Source organism: Somniosus microcephalus, chromosome 9 (assembly GCF_052327205.1).
Source record: "Somniosus microcephalus isolate GS21.2 chromosome 9, FLI_Smic_1.0, whole genome shotgun sequence".
Lineage (NCBI taxonomy): Eukaryota > Metazoa > Chordata > Chondrichthyes > Squaliformes > Somniosidae > Somniosus > Somniosus microcephalus.
Genome location: NC_140995.1, coordinates 245701122 through 245724221, shown reverse-complemented (window position 1 = coordinate 245724221; position 23100 = coordinate 245701122). Strand labels below are relative to the sequence as shown.

At 55.9% G+C, this 23100-nt stretch overlaps 1 protein-coding gene across 1 annotated transcript in view; it reads right to left on the bottom strand.

Annotated features, from left to right (window-relative positions):
* Positions 1–292: 292 nt before the first annotated feature.
* LOC147113189 (uncharacterized) overlaps positions 293–23100 on the bottom strand; it is a 44934-nt gene continuing 22126 nt past the window's right edge. The window contains exons 3-4 of the mRNA XM_085996268.1: positions 6579–7277; positions 293–696 (exon numbers count right to left, since the gene is read on the bottom strand). Coding sequence (XP_085852394.1) covers positions 500–696; positions 6579–7277 — 896 coding nt within the window. The 3' untranslated portion in view covers positions 293–499. The remainder of the gene's footprint in view (positions 697–6578; positions 7278–23100) is intronic.

Below are 23100 nucleotides of genomic sequence, written 5' to 3'. Positions count from 1 at the left end.
TCGATGACCAGTCGCACACCAACATGGTTGACTCTTAACCTTCCTCTGAAGTGACCCAACAAGCCGCTCAGCTGTATCTAAACCGCTGAGCACCTCCACCGCAAGGACTGCTTTGGAGCGACTCACCACCTCCTTCTCAAGGGCAACGGGGGGATGGAACTCACCAATGACACACATATCCCGGGAATAAATTAAAAAATCGTGAATTTACATCTTTGCCTTTAGTGAAAGGAAACATTTAAAATGACTTATCCTCCCACCTGCAGTCACATCAAACTAAAAAAAATCTAAACACGAGAGACTGTTCAGTTTATTTCATGGAGAAAATCTTACTGGCATTTTCTTTGGTTCTGTACATTTCCCAACTTTATAACGGTCAGCTTTAGCGAGTTACAAGGCAAAGAAAGATGTAAGAAGTTACAAGATGAAACGTTGAACCGCCGGAAGGGTAGGTGGGAAAGGGAGCGTTTGCTGGGAGCAGCTCAAGAATTGGTGTTCTTCAGCCTCTTGCCTTGCACTTCAGGTCTGCCACCTGCAGGCTGCTCAGGGTCCTGCCCATATTCCCGGGAGGGGAAACACACCTCAGTGTTCCAAAGGGAGATAAGTTGGCTTTGCTCTGGGAAAGCCAGTGGAGAAAGGTCTTCATTCTGCAGTCACATGACCAGGGGTTGTCGTGCAGCAAAACCTCCCGGAGACCTGAAATATTGCAGATAAACACAAGCATTGGTCAGACAGGACAATCCTCTGGACACCTTCATCAGGCCGTACAATTTGCAAGCACTTTCGTCCCTTCATATGTTTAGCACCCCTAAATACCCAGATTGATCCCTAACTCTTAGAAACGTGCTCCAAGTGTAGGTGCTCCACGGCACTGTGCTGTGCAAGTGAATACACCATTCATCTATGTATCCAAACAGTTTTAATGCAAGTGTTTGCTGTCTACTTATACTTAATCTGCAATTTCCTCTCTGACCAGCCTGAAGCAGAATGCCAATGTCCATTATTACAGCTCGAACCAAGTTCTAAATTTCCTTTATAAACAACTCCAGCCAAAGTACTAAACACCCTAATAAGCTAGTATAACCCAAGTGCCTAATGTCCCCATAATCAGCTTGGGTGTGCCTATTACATTATGTCGTACTTACAGCACAGAAACAGGCTATTCGGCCCAACAGGTCCATGCCGGTGGTTATGCTCTACACGAACCTCCTCCCACCCCTTTTCATCTCACCCTATGAGCCTAACCTACTATTCCTTTCTCCTTTATGTGTTTTATGTGTGAATAGAACTTTGGAAAATAAAATGGGCAACAATATTGACAAATGATGATGTAGAACGGCAATGGGAAACATTTAAAATGGTGTTCAACAGAGTGCAGGAACAATATATTCCACTAAAAGGAAAGAACAAACTAAACACTAATGAGACTCCATAGATGAATAAAGCCATAAGGGAACAATTGAGGGTAAGGAAAGAGGCATGCATTAAGTACATAGACAGCAGGGGAGTGCATGATAAGGGAGAATACAAAGAGATTAGGAGAGAAGTCAAAAAACAATTAGGAAGGCAAAGAGGAACTATGAAATTAAATGATCAAGGAACATAAAACAAAATAGTAGAATATTTTACAGGCACATCAATAATAAAAGGAAGGTTGGGATGGGAATAGGGCCATTAAGGGATAGACAGGACAATACCACAGGTAACGATAGAGAGATGGCAGAAATATTAAATAATTATTTTGCTTCAGTATTTACCAGGGAGATAGAACAGGTGGAGATGAGATTGGATGATGAGATTAGTAATGAGATAAATGCATTTAAAATAAAAAGAGGGGATATATTAAATAAACTAATCAAACTCAAAGAGGATAAAACCCTTGGTCTGGATGGATTACATCCACACATTTTAAAAGAATCTAGGGAAGAGATAGCAGAGGCATTACTACACATATTTAATAATTCATTAGAAAAAGGTGTAGGCGGATAGTTAATGTAAGCCCTGTATTTAAGAAGGAGGATAAAACATGTCCAGGGATTTATAGACCAGTCAGCTTAACATCGGTGGGAGGAAAAATAATGGAATCCCTACTAAAGGAGAAAATAGAAGAACATCTAGAAACCAAAAATATAACCAGGAATAGTCAGCATGGATTGCAAAAGGGAAAGTCTTGCTTGACCAACTTCATTGAATTTTTTGAAGAGGTAACAGAGAGAGTAGACAATGGTAATGTAGTAGATGTAATTTATCTAGATTTTCAAAAGGCCTTCAATAAGGTACTCCATAATAGACTGATGAACAAGGTCAGAGAATGCGGAGTCAGGGGACAAGTAGCAGAATGGATTGCTGGCTGGCTTCAAAACAGAAAGCAGAGAGTAGGAGTAAAGGGAGGCTATTCACAGTGGCAGAAGGTGGGTAGTGGTGTTCCACAAGGATCAGTGCTGAGACCACTGTTGTTCACAATTTATATCAACGATTTAAACTTTGGAATCAAAAACGCAATTTATAAATTTGCGGATTACACCAAATGGGAGGGGGGGGATAGTCAATACTGAGGAGGACTGCAACACATTACAGGAGGACATTAATAAACTTGCAGAATGGGCATATAATTGGCAAATGAAGTTCAACACAGATAAATGTGAGGTATTACATTTTGGTAGGAAGAATAGGGAGATCGCTTATCACTTGGAGGGTGCGAGTCTGGGTGGGGTAGAGGAACAAAGGGATCTCAGAGTACAAATACACAAATCACAAAGTTGCGACACAAGTTAGCAAGGCCATAAAAAAGCAAACCAAGCACTGGGTTTATTTCTAGAGGTATAGAATTGAAAATTTAGGAAGTTATGCTAAACCTGTATCGAACCTTGGTTGGACCACACTTGGAGTACTGTGGACAGTTCTGGTCACCATATTATAAAAAGGATATAGAGGCACTGGCGAGGGTGCAGAGAAGATTTACAAGGATGATACCAGAAATGCGAGGGTATAAATATCATGAAAGGATGAACAGGCTGGGTCTCTTTCTCTTGAAAATAGAAGGCTGAGGGATGACCTAATAGAGGTCTTTAAAATTATGAAAGGTTTTGATAGAGTGGATACAGAGAGAATGTTTCCACTTGTGGGGAAGAGCATAACTAGAGGCTATCAATATAAGATAGTCACCAAGAAATCCAATAGGGAATTCAGAAGAAACTTCTTTATATAAAGAGTGGTGAGAATGTGGAACTCGCTACCACAGGGAGTGGTTGAAGTGAATAGTATAGATGCATTTAAGGAGAGGCTGGACAAGCATATGAGGGAGAAGGGAATAGAGGGTTATGCTGATAGATTTAGATGAGGAAAGACGGGAGGAGGCTCGAGTGGAGCATAAACACTGGCATGGACTGGTTGGGCCGAATGGCCTGTTTCTGTGCCGTATATCCTGTGTAATTCCATGTATCTAGCTTCCCCTTAAATGCATCTATGCTATTTGCCTCAAGGGGGGATTAAATACGTGGGGTTACGGGGTTACGGGGATAGGGCTTGGGTGGGATGGCTGTCAGTGTAGGGACCGGGTGCTAGGGTTTGGATGATCAGCCGTGATCTCGTTGAATGGCGGAGCAGGCTCGAAGGGCCGAATGGCCTACTCCTGCTCCTAGTTTCTATGTTTCTATGTAACTACTCCATATGGTAGCGAGTTCCACATTCTCACCACTCTGAGTAAAGAATTATCCATCTATTGATTGTTAATGTCAGTTCTGAGATTTCTCTGTGGTTGTTGGCCACTCTAATAAATGGTGCGGGCTCCATCCCTGGGTACTCCACCATAACAAAGGGTTCTCTACTGTGCGTGCATAAACTGGAAACAGCGAAATTACAGAACATAACTGGACACTGCGACCCCTAACAAGGCAATAGTCCGCATCACATGTCACAGCAGTGTGCGGTAGTAAAATCCTAACGACGGGAATCTTATTGTGATCTGTTTAAATTAAGCTCATCACCATTTCTACCATACTCTTTATTCCAAGCCCTGGCATAAAATCTAGGAACAGGAGGAGGCCATTCACCCTCTTGAGCCTGTTCCACTATTCAGTTATATCATGGCTGATCTGTATCTTAACTTCATCTACCCGTCTTGGTTTGGTAACCATGAATACTCTTACCTAAGAAAAATCTATCAATCTCAGTTTTGACATTTTCAATTGACCCCCCACCAGCCCCAACAGCCTTTTGGGGGAGCGAGTTCCAGATTTCCACTACCCTTTGTGTGAACAAATGCTTCCTGACATCATCCCTGAACCGCCTAGCTCTAATTCCAAGGCAATGACTCCCTGCTCATTGGGTTTTTATGGAACTCAATGCAGTTCTACCATTGCAGTGACATAAGAACATAAGAAATAGGAGCAGGAGTAGGAGTAGACCATTCGGCCCTTCGAGCCATTCAATAAGATCCTGGCTAATCTTCTACCTCAACTCCACCTTCCTGCACTATCCCCATATCCCTTGATTTCCTTAATATCCAAAAATCTATCGATCTCTGTCTTGAATATACTCAACGACTGAGCCTCCACTGCCCTCTGGGGGAGAGAATTCCAAACATTCACCACCCTCTGAGTGAAGAAATTCCTCCTCATCTCAGTCCTAAATGCCCGGCCCCTTATTCTGAGACTGTGACCCCTGGTTCTAGATTCTCCAGCCAGGGGAAACATCCTCCCTGCATCTACCCTGTCAAGCCCTGTAAGAATTTTATATGTTTCAATGAGATCACCTCTCATTCTTCTAAATTCTAGGGAATATAGGCCTCGTCTCCTCCATTCCCCCTCATTGGACAGTCCCCCCAAGCCAGGATTCAATCCAGTGAACCTTCGCTGCACTCCCTCTATGGCAAGTATATCCTTCCTTAGGTAAGGAGACCAAAACTGTCCACAATACTCCAGGTGTGGTCTCACCAGGGCCCTATATAATTACAGTAAGACGTCTTTACTCTTATACTCAAATCCTCTTGTAATAAAGGCCAACATACCATTTGCTTTCCTAATTGCTTGCTGTACCTGCATGTTAACTTTCAGTGATTTGTGTACAAGGACATCCAGGTCCCTCTGAACACCAACATTTCCCAATCTCTCACCATTTAAAAAATATTCTGCGTTTCGATTTTTCCTACCAAAGTGGATAACTTCACATTTCTCCACATTATATTCCATCTGCCATGTACTGAGGGAGTGCTGCATTGTCGGAGGTGCCCTCTTTCGGATGAGACGTTAAACTAAGGCCCATCTGCCCTCTGAGGTGGGTATAAAATATCCTATGGCACTATTTCAAAGAAGCGCTGGGGAGTTCTCCCCAGCGTCCTGGTCGATATATATCCCTCAACCAACATCACTGAAACAGATGATCTGGTCATTCTCACATTGCTGTTTGTGGGAGCTTGCTGTGCGCAGATTGGCTGCCACGTTTCCCACATCAGACTTGAAAAATACTTCATTGGCTGTAAAGCTCTTTGGGACATCCTGAGGTCATGAAAGGTGCGTTTTAAAATTCAAGGGGGGAAAAAATTCAGTGACGCCCCCTTTGGGGCGCTAACTTCGCCGGGCGCTACTTTTAGCGCCCCGAAAAAGTTAGCGCTCCTGCGCCGTAAATTCAGCGGTAGCGCCCCAAGCAGGAGGCGGGACGCTCCCCCTCCTTCCTGGGGCATTACTGGAAGCGCTCCCCCTCCTTCCTGGGGCATTACTGGAAGCGCTCCCCCTCCTTCCTGGGGCATTACTGGAAGTGCTCCCCCTCCTTCCTGGGGCGTTACTGGAAGCGCTCCCCCTCCTTCCTGGGGCATTACTGGAAGCGCTCCCCCTCCTTCCTGGGGCGTTACTGGAAGCGCTCCCCCTCCTTCCTGGGGCGCTACTGGAAGCGCTCCCCCTCCTTCCTGGGGCGCTACCGTTAAATATCGCGGTGCTACGTACAACAGCCCACACGCGTCAGCACGTAGCGGTGCGGTATTGCAGGCCTCCCTCCCCTGATTAAAGGGAAGGGGCCTAGCGCGGCGCACACCGGGGCCCTGCTGGACCACTGGGGAGCGGGGTGCTGGGAAAACAGCCCGGCACTCAAGAGGAGTACCGGGCTGACCGATCGCGGCTGGAACCCCGCATAAAAAAGTGGAAGGGGGCAGATGCTGGCAGGTGGCCAAAGAAAAATGATGCCCGGCACCTGCCCTTTAATTTGCGCCACCCCAGCCGCAAAAACGCCACCCTGACCCTGTCAGATATGGCGTCCGGCGGTAGGTCAGGGGGCACGGCCAAAGTTTGCGGCTGGGGCGCTGCGCACGGCAATGACATCATCGCCAGAGGTGCAGCGTCGCGGGGCGCTACCGGCTATTGCCGCCGCTAACCTCCCGCCGAATTTCGTGGGAGGCGTTAGCAGTGCCGCGCCCGGGTGCTAGGGGTTTTGTGTCCAACAGGAGGTGCAAAGCAACCCAATTTTGCCCCCAAGATTTTCTGTCTTTCTTTTTATGTCTGTCTGTCTGTCTGTTCTTTCTTTCTTTCTTTTTTTCGCAGTGAGCCTCTAGAAAGAAACCAGGAGGCTTGCTGAAGTGCTCTTCTTACCTGTTAACTGCAAGAGTGATGCCCTATCAATAGACTTCAGCTTGTTACCACTCAGAGCTAGCTGGGTAAGTTTGGGTGTATGTTTGAAGATATCTTTTGGAAGCTTGCCAAAGCCGTTGTTTCTCATGTACAACTCCTGCAAATTACCTAAACCTTCAAAACTGGCAGCATTGATGGTGCTGAGCAAGTTGTTGTCCAGGACCAGCATTTCTAGACTTCTGAGTGGCTTAAAGGTTCCCAGCGGGATGTCCGTAATCCTGTTGTGATCCAGGTTGAGGAAGTAGAGCTGACCAAGGCCTGTAAAGGACTTGCGAGATATCTTCTGGATCTTGTTGAAGGCCAAGTCCATGATCCTGAGGGCACTTAGAGCCTGGAAGACATTGGTCGGCAGTGAGGTGATGTCATTCAGTGGCATGTCCAAGTCAGACAGGTTGTAGAGTCCAGAAAACGCCCCCGGCTTGATGGAAGTGAAGCGGTTTTGGCCCAGCATTAGGAAGCGAAGCCTGGACAGGCCCTGAAAGGCCTTACGGGGAAGCCTGGTGAGTTGGTTGCCGTGGAGATTAACCAGTATCAGTTGACTGGCACCAGAGAAAGCCTGAGGGTGGATTGATCTGATGGCATTGTGCTCGAAATTGATGCTCTCAGCATGCGGCATTCCCTGAAGGAGATTAGCAGGAAGAGTTTGCAGCAGGTTCTGACCTTTTGAAAAGAACCACACATTAGCCCAGAACAGACCAGTGCGACATACAAGCACTCCTGGAGCAACATGCTTCTGACATACCATCGCTGACGTACTTTACTAAACATCAACCCTCCGCACAACAACAACTTGCATTTATACAGCACCTTTAACGTCGTAAAACGTCCAAAGGTGCTTCACAGGAGCGTTATCAAAGAAAATTTGACACTGAGCCACATATGGAGATATTAGAACATGTGACCAAACACTTAGTCAATGAGGTAGGTTTTAAGGAGCATCTTAAAGGAGGAGGGTGAGGCAGAGAGGTTTAGGGAGGGAATTCCAGAGAGAATCCACCAACAAAAGCATTTTTCCGTACCAAATCCGTACATAGAATTATCCCCATTTTTCCCCCCCTACAGATGTTCTCACCTCCCCACCTGTTCTCTTGAAGGCATTGACTTCTTCCTGGTGAGTCGTGTCGGGCACCAGTCGCCCTCCGCTACCTCGCCCAAGTGGCCAGCTTTAGACAGTGAGTCCTGCAGACCTTCCAACTGTGGAACATTGAAGACTGAGCCTAATCCTGTCCTCACGACTAGCGCGGGGCACTGGGTAACGGCCTGGCGGATGGATCCCTTCCCTAACCCAAGGGTCCTGAGGTCAAATACAACACCCCCACCCCACCCCCAATCCTGCTCCAATCGTAAAGAGCAGACTCAAACACAGCCCGGGGATGGAAGCAGGTCGGTACGGGTCAGTAACTCGTTGCTTTAACCAGCTGATACATCGGGAGAAAAGAAAAAGAACTTGCATTTCTCCAGCGCCTTTCGCCACCTCAGGACGTCCAAAGTGCTTCACAGCCAATGAAGTACTTTTGAAGTGTAGTCACTGTTGTAATGTAGGAAACACAGCAGCCAATTTGTGCCGCACACACGGTTGCCCAGCTGAGAATCTAGGGTAAGGGTTCTGCCTCCTGGTTGCTCTTGGACAAGCCACCGGTGCGATGGGACTCCATCTGACTCAGTACTTTAGAGAGGGTGCAGAGGAGCTTTACCAGAATGGTACCAGGGATGTGGGACTTCAGTTACGTGAAGAGACTGGAGAAGCTGGGTGTGTTCTCCTTAGAGCAGAGAAGGTTAAGGGGTGATCTGATCGAGGTGTTCAAAATTATGAAGGGTTTTGATAGAGTAAATAAGGAGAAACTGTTTCCTGTGGCAGGAGGGTCAGTAACCAGAGGGCACAGATTTATGATAATTGGCAAAAGAACCAGAGGCGAGACGAGGAGACTTTTTTTGAGCAGCGGGTTATGATCTGGAACGCGTTGCCTGAGAAGGTGGTGGAAGCAGATTCAATAATAACTTTCAAAAAGGAATTGGATAAATACTAGAAGGGGGAAAATTTGCAGGGCTGAGGGGAAAGAGCAGGAGAGTGGGACTAATTGGAGAGCTCTTTCAAAGAGCTGGCACAGGCACGATGGGTGAATAGCCTCCTGTGTACAATTGTATGACTCGTCCTTGGAGCTCCCACACTCTGATTATGTCAGGAACATCCTCAGTCGGTCGGGGGGCACCATGAATAAGGCCTCTTGTTACACTGCTCCAGGGCACACAGAGCTGGTGCACCCTCCCACTGTGTCACCCTCCCGCTGTGTCACCCTCCCACTGTGTCACCCTCCCGCTGGGTGTCACCCTCCCGCTGGGTGTCACCCTCCCGCTGTGTCACCCTCCCACTGTGTGACACCCTCCCACTGTGTCACCCTCCCACTGTGTCACCCTCCCGCTGTGTGTCACCCTCCCACTGTGTCACCATCCCACTGTGTCACCCTCCCACTGTGTCACCCTCCCACTGTGTCACCCTCCCACTGTGTGCCACCCTCCCACTGTGTCACCCTCCCGCTGTGTGTCACCCTCCCACTGTGTCACCCTCCCACTGTGTGACACCCTCCCACTGTGTCACCCTCCCACTGTGTCACCCTCCCACTGTGTCACCCTCCCACTGTGTCACCCTCCCACTGTGTGTCACCCTCCCACTGTGTCACCCTCCCACTGTGTCACCCTCCCACTGTGTCACCCTCCCACTGTGCCACCCTCCCGCTGTGTGTCACCCTCCCACTGTGTCACCCTCCCACTGTGTCACCCTCCCACTGTGTCACCCTCCCGCTGTGTGTCACCCTCCCACTGTGTCACCCTCCCGCTGTGTGTCACCCTCCCACTGTGTCACCCTCCCGCTGTGTCACCCTCCCGCTGGGTGTCACCCTCCCACTGTGTCACCCTCCCACTGTGTCACCCTCCCACTGTGTCACCCTCCCACTGTGTCACCCTCCCGCTGTGTCACCCTCCCGCTGTGTCACCCTCCCACTGTGTCAACCTCCCGCTGTGTCACCCTCCCGCTGGGTGTCACCCTCCCACTGTGTCACCCTCCCACTGTGTCACCCTCCCACTGTGTCACCCTCCCACTGTGTCACCCTCCCGCTGTGTGTCACCCTCCCACTGTGTCACTCTCCCGCTGTGACACCCTCCCACTGTGTGCCACCCTCCCACTGTGTCACCCTCCCGCTGTGTCACCCTCCCGCTGGGTGTCACCCTCCCGCTGTGTCACCCTCCCACTGTGCCACCCTCCCACTGTGTCACCCTCCCGCTGTGTGCCACCCTCCCGCTGTGTCACCCTCCCACTGTGTCACCCTCTCACTGTGTCACCCTCCCGCTGTGTCACCCTCCCACTGTGCCACCCTCCCACTGTGTCACCCTCCCGCTGTGTGCCACCCTCCCGCTGTGTCACCCTCCCACTGTGTCACCCTCTCACTGTGTCACCCTCCCACTGTGTCACACTCTCACTGTGTCACCCTCCCACTGTGTCACCCTCCCACTGTGTCACACTCTCACTGTGTCACACTCTCACTGTGTCACCCTCCCACTGTGTCACCCTCCCACTGTGTCACCCTCCCGCTGTGTCAACCTCCCGCTGTGTGCCACCCTCCCGCTGTGTCACCCTCCCACTGTGTCACCCTCTCACTGTGTCACCCTCCCACTGTGTCACCCTCCCACTGTGTCACCCTCCCACTGTGTCACACTCTCACTGTGTCACCCTCTCACTGTGTCACCCTCCCACTGTGTCACACTCTCACTGTGTCACCCTCCCACTGTGTCACCCTCTCACTGTGTCACCCTCCCACTGTGTCACCCTCTCACTGTGTCACCCTCCCACTGTGTCACCCTCCCACTGTGTCACCCTCTCACTGTGTCACCCTCCCACTGTGTCACCCTCCCACTGTGTCACCCTCCCACTGTGTCACCCTCCCACTGTGTCACCCTCCCACTGTGTCACCCTCCCACTGTGTCACCCTCCCACTGTGTCACCCTCCCACTGTGTCACCCTCTCACTGTGTCACCCTCCCACTGTGTCACCCTCCCACTGTGTCACCCTCTCACTGTGTCACCCTCCCACTGTGTCACCCTCTCACTGTGTCACCCTCCCACTGTGTCACCCTCTCACTGTGTCACCCTCCCACTGTGTCACCCTCCCGCTGTGTCACCCTCTCACTGTGTCACCCTCTCACTGTGTCACCCTCCCACTGTGTCACCCACCCACTGTGTCACCCTCCCACTGTGTCACCCTCTCACTGTGTCACCCTCCCACTGTGTCACCCACCCACTGTGTCACCCTCCCACTGTGTCACCCTCCCACTGTGTCACCCTCCCACTGTGTCACCCTCCCACTGTGTCACCCTCTCACTGTGTCACCCTCCCACTGTGTCACCCTCCCACTGTGTCACCCTCTCACTGTGTCACCCTCCCACTGTGTCACCCTCCCACTGTGTCACCCTCCCACTGTGTCACACTCTCACTGTGTCACCCTCCCACTGTGTCACCCTCCCACTGTGTCACCCTCCCGCTGTGTCACCCTCCCGCTGTGTCACCCTCCCACTGTGTCACCCTCTCACTGTCACCCTCTCACTGTGTCACCCTCCCACTGTGTCACCCTCTCACTGTGTCACCCTCCCACTGTGTCACCCTCCCGCTGTGTCCACTCCTCCCGCTGTGTCACCCTCCCGCTGTGTCACCCTCCCACTGTGCCACCCTCCCACTGTGTCACCCTCCCGCTGGGTGTCACCCTCCCGCTGTGTCACCCTCCCGCTGTGTGCCACCTCCCACTGTGTCACCCTCCCACTGTGCCACCCTCCCACTGTGTCACCCTCCCGCTGTGTGTCCACCCTCCCACTGTGTCACCCTCCCGCTGGTGTCACCCTCCCGCTGTGTCACCCTCCCGCTGTGTCACCCTCCCACTGTGTCACCCTCCCGCTGTGTGCCACCCTCCCTCGCTGGTGTCACCCTCACTGGTCACCCGCCCCTGTGTCCCCTCCCGCTGTGTCCACCCTCCCCACTGTGTCACCCTCCCACTGGTGTCCACCCTCCCACTGTGTCACCCTCACCCGCTGTGTGCCACCCTCCTCCCACTGTGTCACCCTCCCGCTGTGTTCACCCTCCCACTGTGTCACCCTCCCGCTGGTGTCACCCTCCCACTGTGTCACCCTCCCGCTGTGTGCACCCTCCCACTGTGTGTCACCCTCCCTCCACTGTGTCACCCTCCCACTGTGTCACCCTCTTCCCGCTGTGTGCCACCCTCCCACTGTGTCACCCTCCCAGCTGTGTCACCCTCTCCACTGTGTCACCCTCCCGCTGTGTCACCCTCCCACTGTGTCACCCTCCCACTGTGTCACCCTCCCGCTGTGTCACCCTCCCGCTGTGTCACCCTCCCGCTGGGTGTCACCCTCCCACTGTGTCACCCTCCCACTGTGTCACCCTCCCACTGTGTCACCCTCCCACTGTGTCCACCTCACACTGTGTCACCCTCCACTGTGTCACCCTCCCACTGTGTCACCCTCCCACTGTGTCACCCTCCCACTGTGTCACCCTCCCACTGTGTCACCCTCTCCACTGTGTCACACTCTCACTGTGTCACCCTCCCACTGTGTCACCCTCTCCACTGTGTCACACCTCCCACTGTGTCACCCTCTCACTGTGTCACCCTCCCACTGTGTCACCCTCCCACTGTGTCACCCTCCCACTGTGTCACACTCTCCACTGTGTCACCCTCCCACTGTGTCACCCTCCCACTGTGTCACCCTCCCACTGTGTCACACTCTCACTGTGTCACCCTCCCACAGTGTCACTCTCCCACTGTGTCACCCTCCCACTGTGTCACACCTCACTGTGTCACCCTCCCACTGTGTCACACTCCCACTGTGTCACCCTCCCACTGTGTCACCCTCTCACTGTGTCACCCTCCCACTGTGTCACCCTCCCACTGTGTCACCCTCCCACTGTGTCACCCTTCCCGCTGTGTCACCCTCCCACTGTGTCACCCTCCCACTGTGTCACCCTCCCACTGTGTCACACTCTCACTGTGTCACCCCTCCCACTGTGTCACCCTCTCACTGTGTCACCCTCCCACTGTGTCACCCTCCCACTGTGTCACACTCTCACTGTGTCACCCTCCCACTGTGTCACCCTCCCACTGTGTCACCCTCCCACTGTGTCACCCTCCCACTGTGTCACCCTCTCACTGTGTCACCCTCCCACTGTGTCACCCTCCACTGTGTCACCCTCTCACTGTGTCACCGTCTCACTGTGTCACCCTCCCACTGTGTCACCCTCCCACTGTGTCACCCTCTCACTGTGTCACCCTCCCACTGCTGTCACCCTCTCACTGTGTCACCCTCCCACTGTGTCACCCTCCCACTGTGTCACCCTCCCAATGTGTCACCCTCCCACTGTGTCACCCTCCCGCTGTGTCACCCTCCCACTGTGTCACCCTCCCACTGTGTCACCCTCCCACTGTGTCACCCTCTCACTGTGTCACCCTCCCACTGTGTCACCCTCTCACTGTGTCACCCTCTCACTGTGTCACCCTCCCACTGTGTCACACTCCCACTGTGTCCACCCTCTCACTGTGTCACTCTCTCACTGTGTCACACTCCCACTGTGTCACCCTCCTCACTGTGTCACTCCTCTCACTGTGTCACCCTCCCCACTGTGTCACCCTCCCACTGTGTCACCCTCCCACTGTGTCACCCTCTCACTGTGTCACCCTCTCACTGTGTCACCCTCCTCACTGTGTCACTCTCCCCACTGTGTCACCCTCCCACTGTGTCACCCTCCCACTGTGTCACCCTCGTCACTGTGTCACTCTCCCACTGTGTTACCCTCTCACTGTGTCACCCTCCACTGTGTCACCCTCTCACTGTGTCACCCTCTCACTGTGTCACCCTCTCACTGTGTCGCCCTCCCACTGTGTCACCCTCCCACTGTGTCACCCTCCCACTGTGTCACCCCTCCACTGTGTCACCCTCCCACTGTGTCACCCTCTAACTGTGTCACCCTCCCACTGTGTCACCCTCCCACTGTGTCACCCTCCCACTGTGTCACACTCTCACTGTGTCACCCTCCCACTGTGTCACCCTCTCACTGTGTCACCCTCCACTGTGTCACCCTCCCACTGTGTCACCCTCTCACTGTGTCACCCTCTCACTGTGTCACCCTCCCACTGTGTCACCCTCCCACTGTGTCACCCTCCCACTGTGTCACCCTCTCACTGTGTCACCCTCCCACTGTGTCACCCTCCCACTGTGTCACACTCCACTGTCACCCTCTCACTGTGTCACCCTCCCACTGTGTCACCCTCCCACTGTGTCACACTCTCACTGTGTCACCCCTCCCACTGTGTCACCCTCTCCGCTGTGTCACCCTCTCCACTGTGTCACCCTCCCACTGTGTCACCCTCTCACTGTGTCACCCTCTCACTGTGTCACCCTCCCACTGTGTCACACTCCCACTGTGTCACGCTCCCACTGTGTCACCCTCTCACTGTGTCACCCTCTCACTGTGTCACCTCTCCCACTGTGTCACCCTCCCACTGTGTCACACTCCCACTGTGTCACCCTCCCACTGTGTCACCCTCCCACTGTGTCACCCTCCCACTGTGTCACACTCCCCACTGTGTCACCCTCTCACTGTGTCACCCTCTCACTGTGTCACCCTCCCACTGTGTCACACTCCTCACTGTGTCACCCTCCTCACTGTGTCACCCTCTCACTGTGTCACACTCTCCACTGTGTCACCCTCCCACTGTGTCACCCTCTCACTGTGTCACCCTCCCAGCTCTGTCACCCTCCCCGCTGTGTCACCCTCCCGACTGTGTCACCCTCCCAGCTGTGTCACCCTCCCACTGTGTCACCCTCCCACTGTGTCACCCTCCCACTGTGTCACCCTCCCACTGTGTCACCCTCTCCCGCTGTGGTCACCCTCCCGCTGTGTCACCCTCCCACTGTGTCACCCTCCCACTGTGTCACCCTCCCACTGTGTCACCCTCACCGCTGTGTCACCCTCCCCGCTGTGTCACCCTCTCGCTGTGTCACCCTCCCACTGTGTCACCCTCTCACTGTGTCACCCTCTCACTGTGTCACCCTCCCACTGTGTCACCCTCCCACTGTGTCACCCTCTCACTGTGTCACCCTCCCACTGTGTCACCCTCCCACTGTGTCACCCTCCCACTGTGTCACCCTCTCACTGTGTCACCCTCCCACTGTGTCACCCTCCCACTGTGTCACCCTCTCACTGTGTCACCCTCCCACTGTGTCACCCTCCCACTGTGTCACCCTCCCGCTGTGTCACCTCCACTGTGTCACCCCTTCCTCACTGTGTCACCCTCCCACTGTGTCACCCTCTCACTGTGTCACCCTCTCACTGTGTCACCCTCCCACTGTGTCACCCTCCCACTGTGTCACCCTCCCACTGTGTCACCCTCCCACTGTGTCACCCTCCCACTGTGTCACCTCCCGCTGTGTCACCCTCCCACTGTGTCACCCTCCCACTGTGTCACCCTCCCACTGTGTCACCCTCCCACTGTGTCACCCTCTCACTGTGTCACCCTCCCACTGTGTCACCCTCTCACTGTGTCACCCTCCCACTGTGTCACCCTCCCACTGTGTCACCCTCCCACTGTGTCACCCTCCCGCTGTGTCACCCTCTCACTGTGTCACCCTCCCACTGTGTCACCCTCTCACTGTGTCACCCTCCCACTGTGTCACCCTCCCACTGTGTCACCCTCCCACTGTGTCACCCTCTCACTGTGTCACCCTCCCACTGTGTCACCCTCCCACTGTGTCACCCTCCCACTGTGTCACCCTCTCACTGTGTCACCCTCCCACTGTGTCACCCTCCCACTGTGTCACCCTCTCACTGTGTCACCCTCCCACTGTGTCACCCTCCCACTGTGTCACCCTCCCACTGTGTCACCCTCCACTGTGTCACCCTCTCACTGTGTCACCCTCCCACTGTGTCACCCTCTCACTGTGTCACCCTCTCACTGTGTCACCCTCCCACTGTGTCACCCTCCCACTGTGTCACCCTCCACTGTGTCACCCTCCCACTGTGTCACCCTCCCACTGTGTCACCCTCCCACTGTGTCACCCTCCCACTGTGTCACCCTCCCACTGTGTCACCCTCCCGCTGTGTCACCCTCCCGCTGTGTCACCCTCCCGCTGTGTCACCCTCCCACTGTGTCACCCTCCCACTGTGTCACCCTCCCACTGTGTCACCCTCCCACTGTGTCACCCTCTCACTGTGTCACCCTCCCACTGTGTCACCCTCTCACTGTGTCACCCTCCCACTGTGTCACCCTCCCACTGTGTCACCCTCCCACTGTGTCACCCTCCCGCTGTGTCACCCTCTCACTGTGTCACCCTCCCACTGTGTCACCCTCTCACTGTGCCACCCTCCCACTGTGTCACCCTCTCACTGTGTCACCCTCCCGCTGTGTCACCCTCCCACTGTGCCACCCTCCCACTGTGTCACCCTCCCGCTGTGTGCCACCCTCCCGCTGTGTCACCCTCCCACTGTGTCACCCTCTCACTGTGTCACCCTCCCACTGTGTCACACTCTCACTGTGTCACCCTCCCACTGTGTCACCCTCCCACTGTGTCACACTCTCACTGTGTCACACTCTCACTGTGTCACCCTCCCACTGTGTCACCCTCCCACTGTGTCACCCTCCCGCTGTGTCACCCTCCCGCTGTGTGCCACCCTCCCGCTGTGTCACCCTCCCACTGTGTCACCCTCTCACTGTGTCACCCTCCCACTGTGTCACCCTCCCACTGTGTCACCCTCCCACTGTGTCACACTCTCACTGTGTCACCCTCTCACTGTGTCACCCTCCCACTGTGTCACACTCTCACTGTGTCACCCTCCCACTGTGTCACCCTCTCACTGTGTCACCCTCCCACTGTGTCACCCTCTCACTGTGTCACCCTCCCACTGTGTCACCCTCCCACTGTGTCACCCTCTCACTGTGTCACCCTCCCACTGTGTCACCCTCCCACTGTGTCACCCTCCCACTGTGTCACCCTCCCACTGTGTCACCCTCCCACTGTGTCACCCTCCCACTGTGTCACCCTCCCACTGTGTCACCCTCTCACTGTGTCACCCTCCCACTGTGTCACCCTCCCACTGTGTCACCCTCTCACTGTGTCACCCTCCCACTGTGTCACCCTCTCACTGTGTCACCCTCCCACTGTGTCACCCTCTCACTGTGTCACCCTCCCACTGTGTCACCCTCCCGCTGTGTCACCCTCTCACTGTGTCACCCTCTCACTGTGTCACCCTCCCACTGTGTCACCCACCCACTGTGTCACCCTCCCACTGTGTCACCCTCTCACTGTGTCACCCTCCCACTGTGTCACCCACCCACTGTGTCACCCTCCCACTGTGTCACCCTCCCACTGTGTCACCCTCCCACTGTGTCACCCTCCCACTGTGTCACCCTCTCACTGTGTCACCCTCCCACTGTGTCACCCTCCCACTGTGTCACCCTCTCACTGTGTCACCCTCCCACTGTGTCACCCTCCCACTGTGTCACCCTCCCACTGTGTCACACTCTCACTGTGTCACCCTCCCACTGTGTCACCCTCCCACTGTGTCACCCTCCCGCTGTGTCACCCTCCCGCTGTGTCACCCTCCCACTGTGTCACCCTCTCACTGTGTCACCCTCCCACTGTGTCACCCTCCCGCTGTGTCACCCTCCCACTGTGTCACCCTCTCACTGTGTCACCCTCCCACTGTGTCACCCTCTCACTGTGTCACCCTCCCACTGTGTCACCCTCCCGCTGTGCCACCCTCCCGCTGTGTCACCCTCCCGCTGTGTCACCCTCCCACTGTGCCACCCTCCCACTGTGTCACCCTCCCGCTGGGTGTCACCCTCCCGCTGTGTCACCCTCCCGCTGTGTGCCACCCTCCCACTGTGTCACCCTCCCACTGTGCCACCCTCCCACTGTGTCACCCTCCCGCTGTGTGCCACCCTCCCACTGTGTCACCCTCCCACTGGGTGTCACCCTCCCGCTGTGTCACCCTCCCGCTGTGTGCCACCCTCCCACTGTGTCACCCTCCCGCTGTGTGCCACCCTCCCGCTGTGTCACCCTCCCGCTGGGTGTCACCCTCCCGCTGTGTCACCCTCCCACTGTGCCACCCTCCCACTGTGTCACCCTCCCGCTGGGTGTCACCCTCCCGCTGTGTCACCCTCCCGCTGTGTGTCACCCTCCCACTGTGTCACCCTCCCGCTGGGTGTCACCCTCCCGCTGTGTCACCCTCCCGCTGTGTGCCACCCTCCCACTGTGTCACCCTCCCACTGTGCCACCCTCCCACTGTGTCACCCTCCCGCTGTGTGCCACCCTCCCACTGTGTCACCCTCCCGCTGGGTGTCACCCTTCCGCTGTGTCACCCTCCCGCTGTGTGTCACCCTCCCACAGTGTGTCACCCTCCCACTGTGTCACCCTCCCGCTGGGTGTCACCCTCCCGCTGTGTCACCCTCCCGCTGTGTCACCCTCCCGCTGTGTGCCACCCTCCCACTGTGTCACCCTCCCGCTGGGTGTCACCCTCCCGCTGGGTGTCACCCTCCCGCTAGGTGTCACCCTCCCACTGTGTCACCCTCCCACTGTGTCACCCTCCCACTGTGTCACCCTCCCACTGTGTCACACTCTCACTGTGTCACCCTCCCACTGTGTCACCCTCCCACTGTGTCACCCTCCCACTGTGTCACACTCTCACTGTGTCACCCTCCCACTGTGTCACCCTCCCACTGTGTCACCCTCCCACTGTGTCACACTCTCACTGTGTCACCCTCCCACTGTGTCACCCTCCCACTGTGTCACCCTCCCACTGTGTCACACTCTCACTGTGTCACCCTCCCACTGTGTCACTCTCCCACTGTGTCACACTCTCACTGTGTCACCCTCCCACTGTGTCACCCTCCCACTGTGTCACCCTCCCACTGTGTCACCCTTCCGCTGTGTCACCCTCCCACTGTGTCACCCTCCCACTGTGTCACCCTCCCACTGTGTCACACTCTCACTGTGTCACCCTCCCACTGTGTCACCCTCTCACTGTGTCACCCTCCCACTGTGTCACCCTCCCACTGTGTCACACTCTCACTGTGTCACCCTCCCACTGTGTCACCCTCCCACTGTGTCACCCTCCCACTGTGTCACCCTCCCACTGTGTCACCCTCTCACTGTGTCACCCTCCCACTGTGTCACCCTCCCACTGTGTCACCCTCTCACTGTGTCACCCTCTCACTGTGTCACCCTCCCACTGTGTCACCCTCCCACTGTGTCACCCTCTCACTGTGTCACCCTCCCACTGTGTCACCCTCTCACTGTGTCACCCTCCCACTGTGTCACCCTCCCACTGTGTCACCCTCCCACTGTGTCACCCTCCCACTGTGTCACCCTCCCGCTGTGTCACCCTCCCACTGTGTCACCCTCCCACTGTGTCACCCTCCCACTGTTTCACCCTCTCACTGTGTCACCCTCCCACTGTGTCACCCTCTCACTGTGTCACCCTCTCACTGTGTCACCCTCCCACTGTGTCACACTCCCACTGTGTCACCCTCTCACTGTGTCACTCTCTCACTGTGTCACACTCCCACTGTGTCACCCTCTCACTGTGTCACTCTCTCACTGTGTCACCCTCCCACTGTGTCACCCTCCCACTGTGTCACCCTCCCACTGTGTCACCCTCTCACTGTGTCACCCTCTCACTGTGTCACCCTCTCACTGTGTCACTCTCCCACTGTGTCACCCTCCCACTGTGTCACCCTCCCACTGTGTCACCCTCTCACTGTGTCACTCTCCCACTGTGTTACCCTCTCACTGTGTCACCCTCCCACTGTGTCACCCTCTCACTGTGTCACCCTCTCACTGTGTCACCCTCTCACTGTGTCGCCCTCCCACTGTGTCACCCTCCCACTGTGTCACCCTCCCACTGTGTCACCCTCTCACTGTGTCACCCTCCCACTGTGTCACCCTCTCACTGTGTCACCCTCCCACTGTGTCACCCTCCCACTGTGTCACCCTCCCACTGTGTCACACTCTCACTGTGTCACCCTCCCACTGTGTCACCCTCTCACTGTGTCACCCTCCCACTGTGTCACCCTCCCACTGTGTCACCCTCTCACTGTGTCACCCTCTCACTGTGTCACCCTCCCACTGTGTCACCCTCCCACTGTGTCACCCTCCCACTGTGTCACCCTCTCACTGTGTCACCCTCCCACTGTGTCACCCTCCCACTGTGTCACACTCCCACTGTGTCACCCTCTCACTGTGTCACCCTCCCACTGTGTCACCCTCCCACTGTGTCACACTCTCACTGTGTCACCCTCCCACTGTGTCACCCTCTCGCTGTGTCACCCTCTCACTGTGTCACCCTCCCACTGTGTCACCCTCTCACTGTGTCACCCTCCCACTGTGTCACACTCCCACTGTGTCACGCTCCCACTGTGTCACCCTCTCACTGTGTCACCCTCTCACTGTGTCACTCTCCCACTGTGTCACCCTCCCACTGTGTCACACTCCCACTGTGTCACCCTCCCACTGTGTCACCCTCCCACTGTGTCACCCTCCCACTGTGTCACACTCCCACTGTGTCACCCTCTCACTGTGTCACCCTCTCACTGTGTCACCCTCCCACTGTGTCACACTCTCACTGTGTCACCCTCTCACTGTGTCACCCTCTCACTGTGTCACTCTCCCACTGTGTCAACCTCCCACTGTGTCACCCTCTCACTGTGTCACCCTCCCGCTCTGTCACCCTCCCGCTGTGTCACCCTCCCGCTGTGTCACCCTCCCGCTGTGTCACCCTCCCACTGTGTCACCCTCCCACTGTGTCACCCTCCCACTGTGTCACCCTCCCACTGTGTCACCCTCCCGCTGTGTCACCCTCCCGCTGTGTCACCCTCCCACTGTGTCACCCTCCCACTGTGTCACCCTCCCACTGTGTCACCCTCCCGCTGTGTCACCCTCCCGCTGTGTCACCCTCTCACTGTGTCACCCTCCCACTGTGTCACCCTCTCACTGTGTCACCCTCTCACTGTGTCACCCTCCCACTGTGTCACCCTCCCACTGTGTCACCCTCTCACTGTGTCACCCTCCCACTGTGTCACCCTCCCACTGTGTCACCCTCCCACTGTGTCACCCTCTCACTGTGTCACCCTCCCACTGTGTCACCCTCCCACTGTGTCACCCTCTCACTGTGTCACCCTCCCACTGTGTCACCCTCCCACTGTGTCACCCTCCCGCTGTGTCACTCTGCCACCCTCGTGTCACCCTCTCACTGTGTCACCCTCCCACTGTGTCACCCTCTCACTGTGTCACCCTCTCACTGTGTCACCCTCCCACTGTGTCACCCTCCCACTGTGTCACCCTCCCACTGTGTCACCCTCCCACTGTGTCACCCTCCCACTGTGTCACCCTCTCACTGTGTCACCCTCCCACTGTGTCACCCTCCCACTGTGTCACCCTCCCACTGTGTCACCCTCTCACTGTGTCACCCTCCCACTGTGTCACCCTCCCACTGTGTCACCCTCTCACTGTGTCACCCTCCCACTGTGTCACCCTCCCACTGTGTCACCCTCCCGCTGTGTCACTCTGCCACTGTGTCACCCTCTCACTGTGTCACCCTCCCACTGTGTCACCCTCTCACTGTGTCACCCTCTCACTGTGTCACCCTCCCACTGTGTCACCCTCCCACTGTGTCACCCTCCCACTGTGTCACCCTCCCACTGTGTCACCCTCCCACTGTGTCACCCTCCCACTGTGTCACTCCCGCTGTGTCACCCTCCCACTGTGTCACCCTCCCACTGTGTCACCCTCCCACTGTGTCACCCTCCCACTGTGTCACCCTCTCACTGTGTCACCCTCCCACTGTGTCACCCTCTCACTGTGTCACCCTCCCACTGTGTCACCCTCCCACTGTGTCACCCTCCCACTGTGTCACCCTCCCGCTGTGTCACCCTCTCGCTGTGTCACCCTCCCACTGTGTCACCCTCTCACTGTGTCACCCTCCCACTGTGTCACCCTCCCACTGTGTCACCCTCCCACTGTGTCACCCTCCCACTGTGTCACCCTCTCACTGTGTCACCCTCCCACTGTGTCACCCTCCCACTGTGTCACCCTCCCACTGTGTCACCCTCTCACTGTGTCACCCTCCCACTGTGTCACCCTCCCGCTGTGTCACCCTCCCACTGTGTCACCCTCCCACTGTGTCACCCTCTCACTGTGTCACCCTCTCACTGTGTCACCCTCCCACTGTGTCACCCTCCCACTGTGTCACCCTCCCGCTGTGTCATCCTCCCACTGTGTCACTCTCTCACTGTGTCACCCTCCCACTGTGTCACCCTCTCACTGTGTCACCCTCCCACTGTGTCACCCTCCCACTGTGTCACCCTCCCACTGTGTCACCCTCTCACTGTGTCACCCTCCCACTGTGTCACCCTCCCACTGTGTCACCCTCTCACTGTGTCACCCTCCCACTGTGTCACCCTCCCGCTGTGTCACCCTCCCACTGTGTCACTCTCTCACTGTGTCACCCTCTCACTGTGTCACCCTCTCACTGTGTCACCCTCCCACTGTGTCACCCTCCCACTGTGTCACCCTCCCACTGTGTCACCCTCCCACTGTGTCACCCTCCCACTGTGTCACCCTCCCACTGTGTCACCCTCTCACTGTGTCACCCTCTCACTGTGTCACCCTCCCACTGTGTCACCCTCCCACTGTGTCACCCTCCCACTGTGTCACCCTCCCACTGTGTCACCCTCTCACTGTGTCACCCTCCCACTGTGTCACCCTCTCACTGTGTCACCCTCCCACTGTGTCACCCTCTCACTGTGTCACCCTCTCACTGTGTCACCCTCCCACTGTGTCACCCTCCCGCTGTGTCACCCTCCCACTGTGTCACCCTCCCACTGTGTCACCCTCCCGCTGTGTCACCCTCCCACTGTGTCACCCTCCCATTGTGTCACCCTCCCACTGTGTCACCCTCCCACTGTGTCACCCTCCCACTGTGTCACCCTCCCACTGTGTCACCCTCCCATTGTGTCACCCTCCCACTGTGTCACCCTCCCACTGTGTCACCCACCCACTGTGTCACCCTCCCGCTGTGTCACCCTCCCATTGTGTCACCCTCCCACTGTGTCAGCCTCCCACTGTGTCACCCTCCCACTGTGTCACCCTCCCGCTGTGTCACCCTCCCATTGTGTCACCCTCTCACTGTGTCACCCTCCCACTGTGTCACCCTCCCACTGTGTCACCCACCCACTGTGTCACCCTCCCACTGTGTCACCCTCTCACTGTGTCACCCTCCCACTGTGTCACCCTCTCACTGTGTCACACTCTCACTGTGTCACCCTCCCACTGTGTCACCCTCCCACTGTGTCACCCTCTCACTGTGTCACCCTCCCACTGTGTCACCCACCCACTGTGTCACCCTCTCACTGTGTCACACTCTCACTGTGTCACCC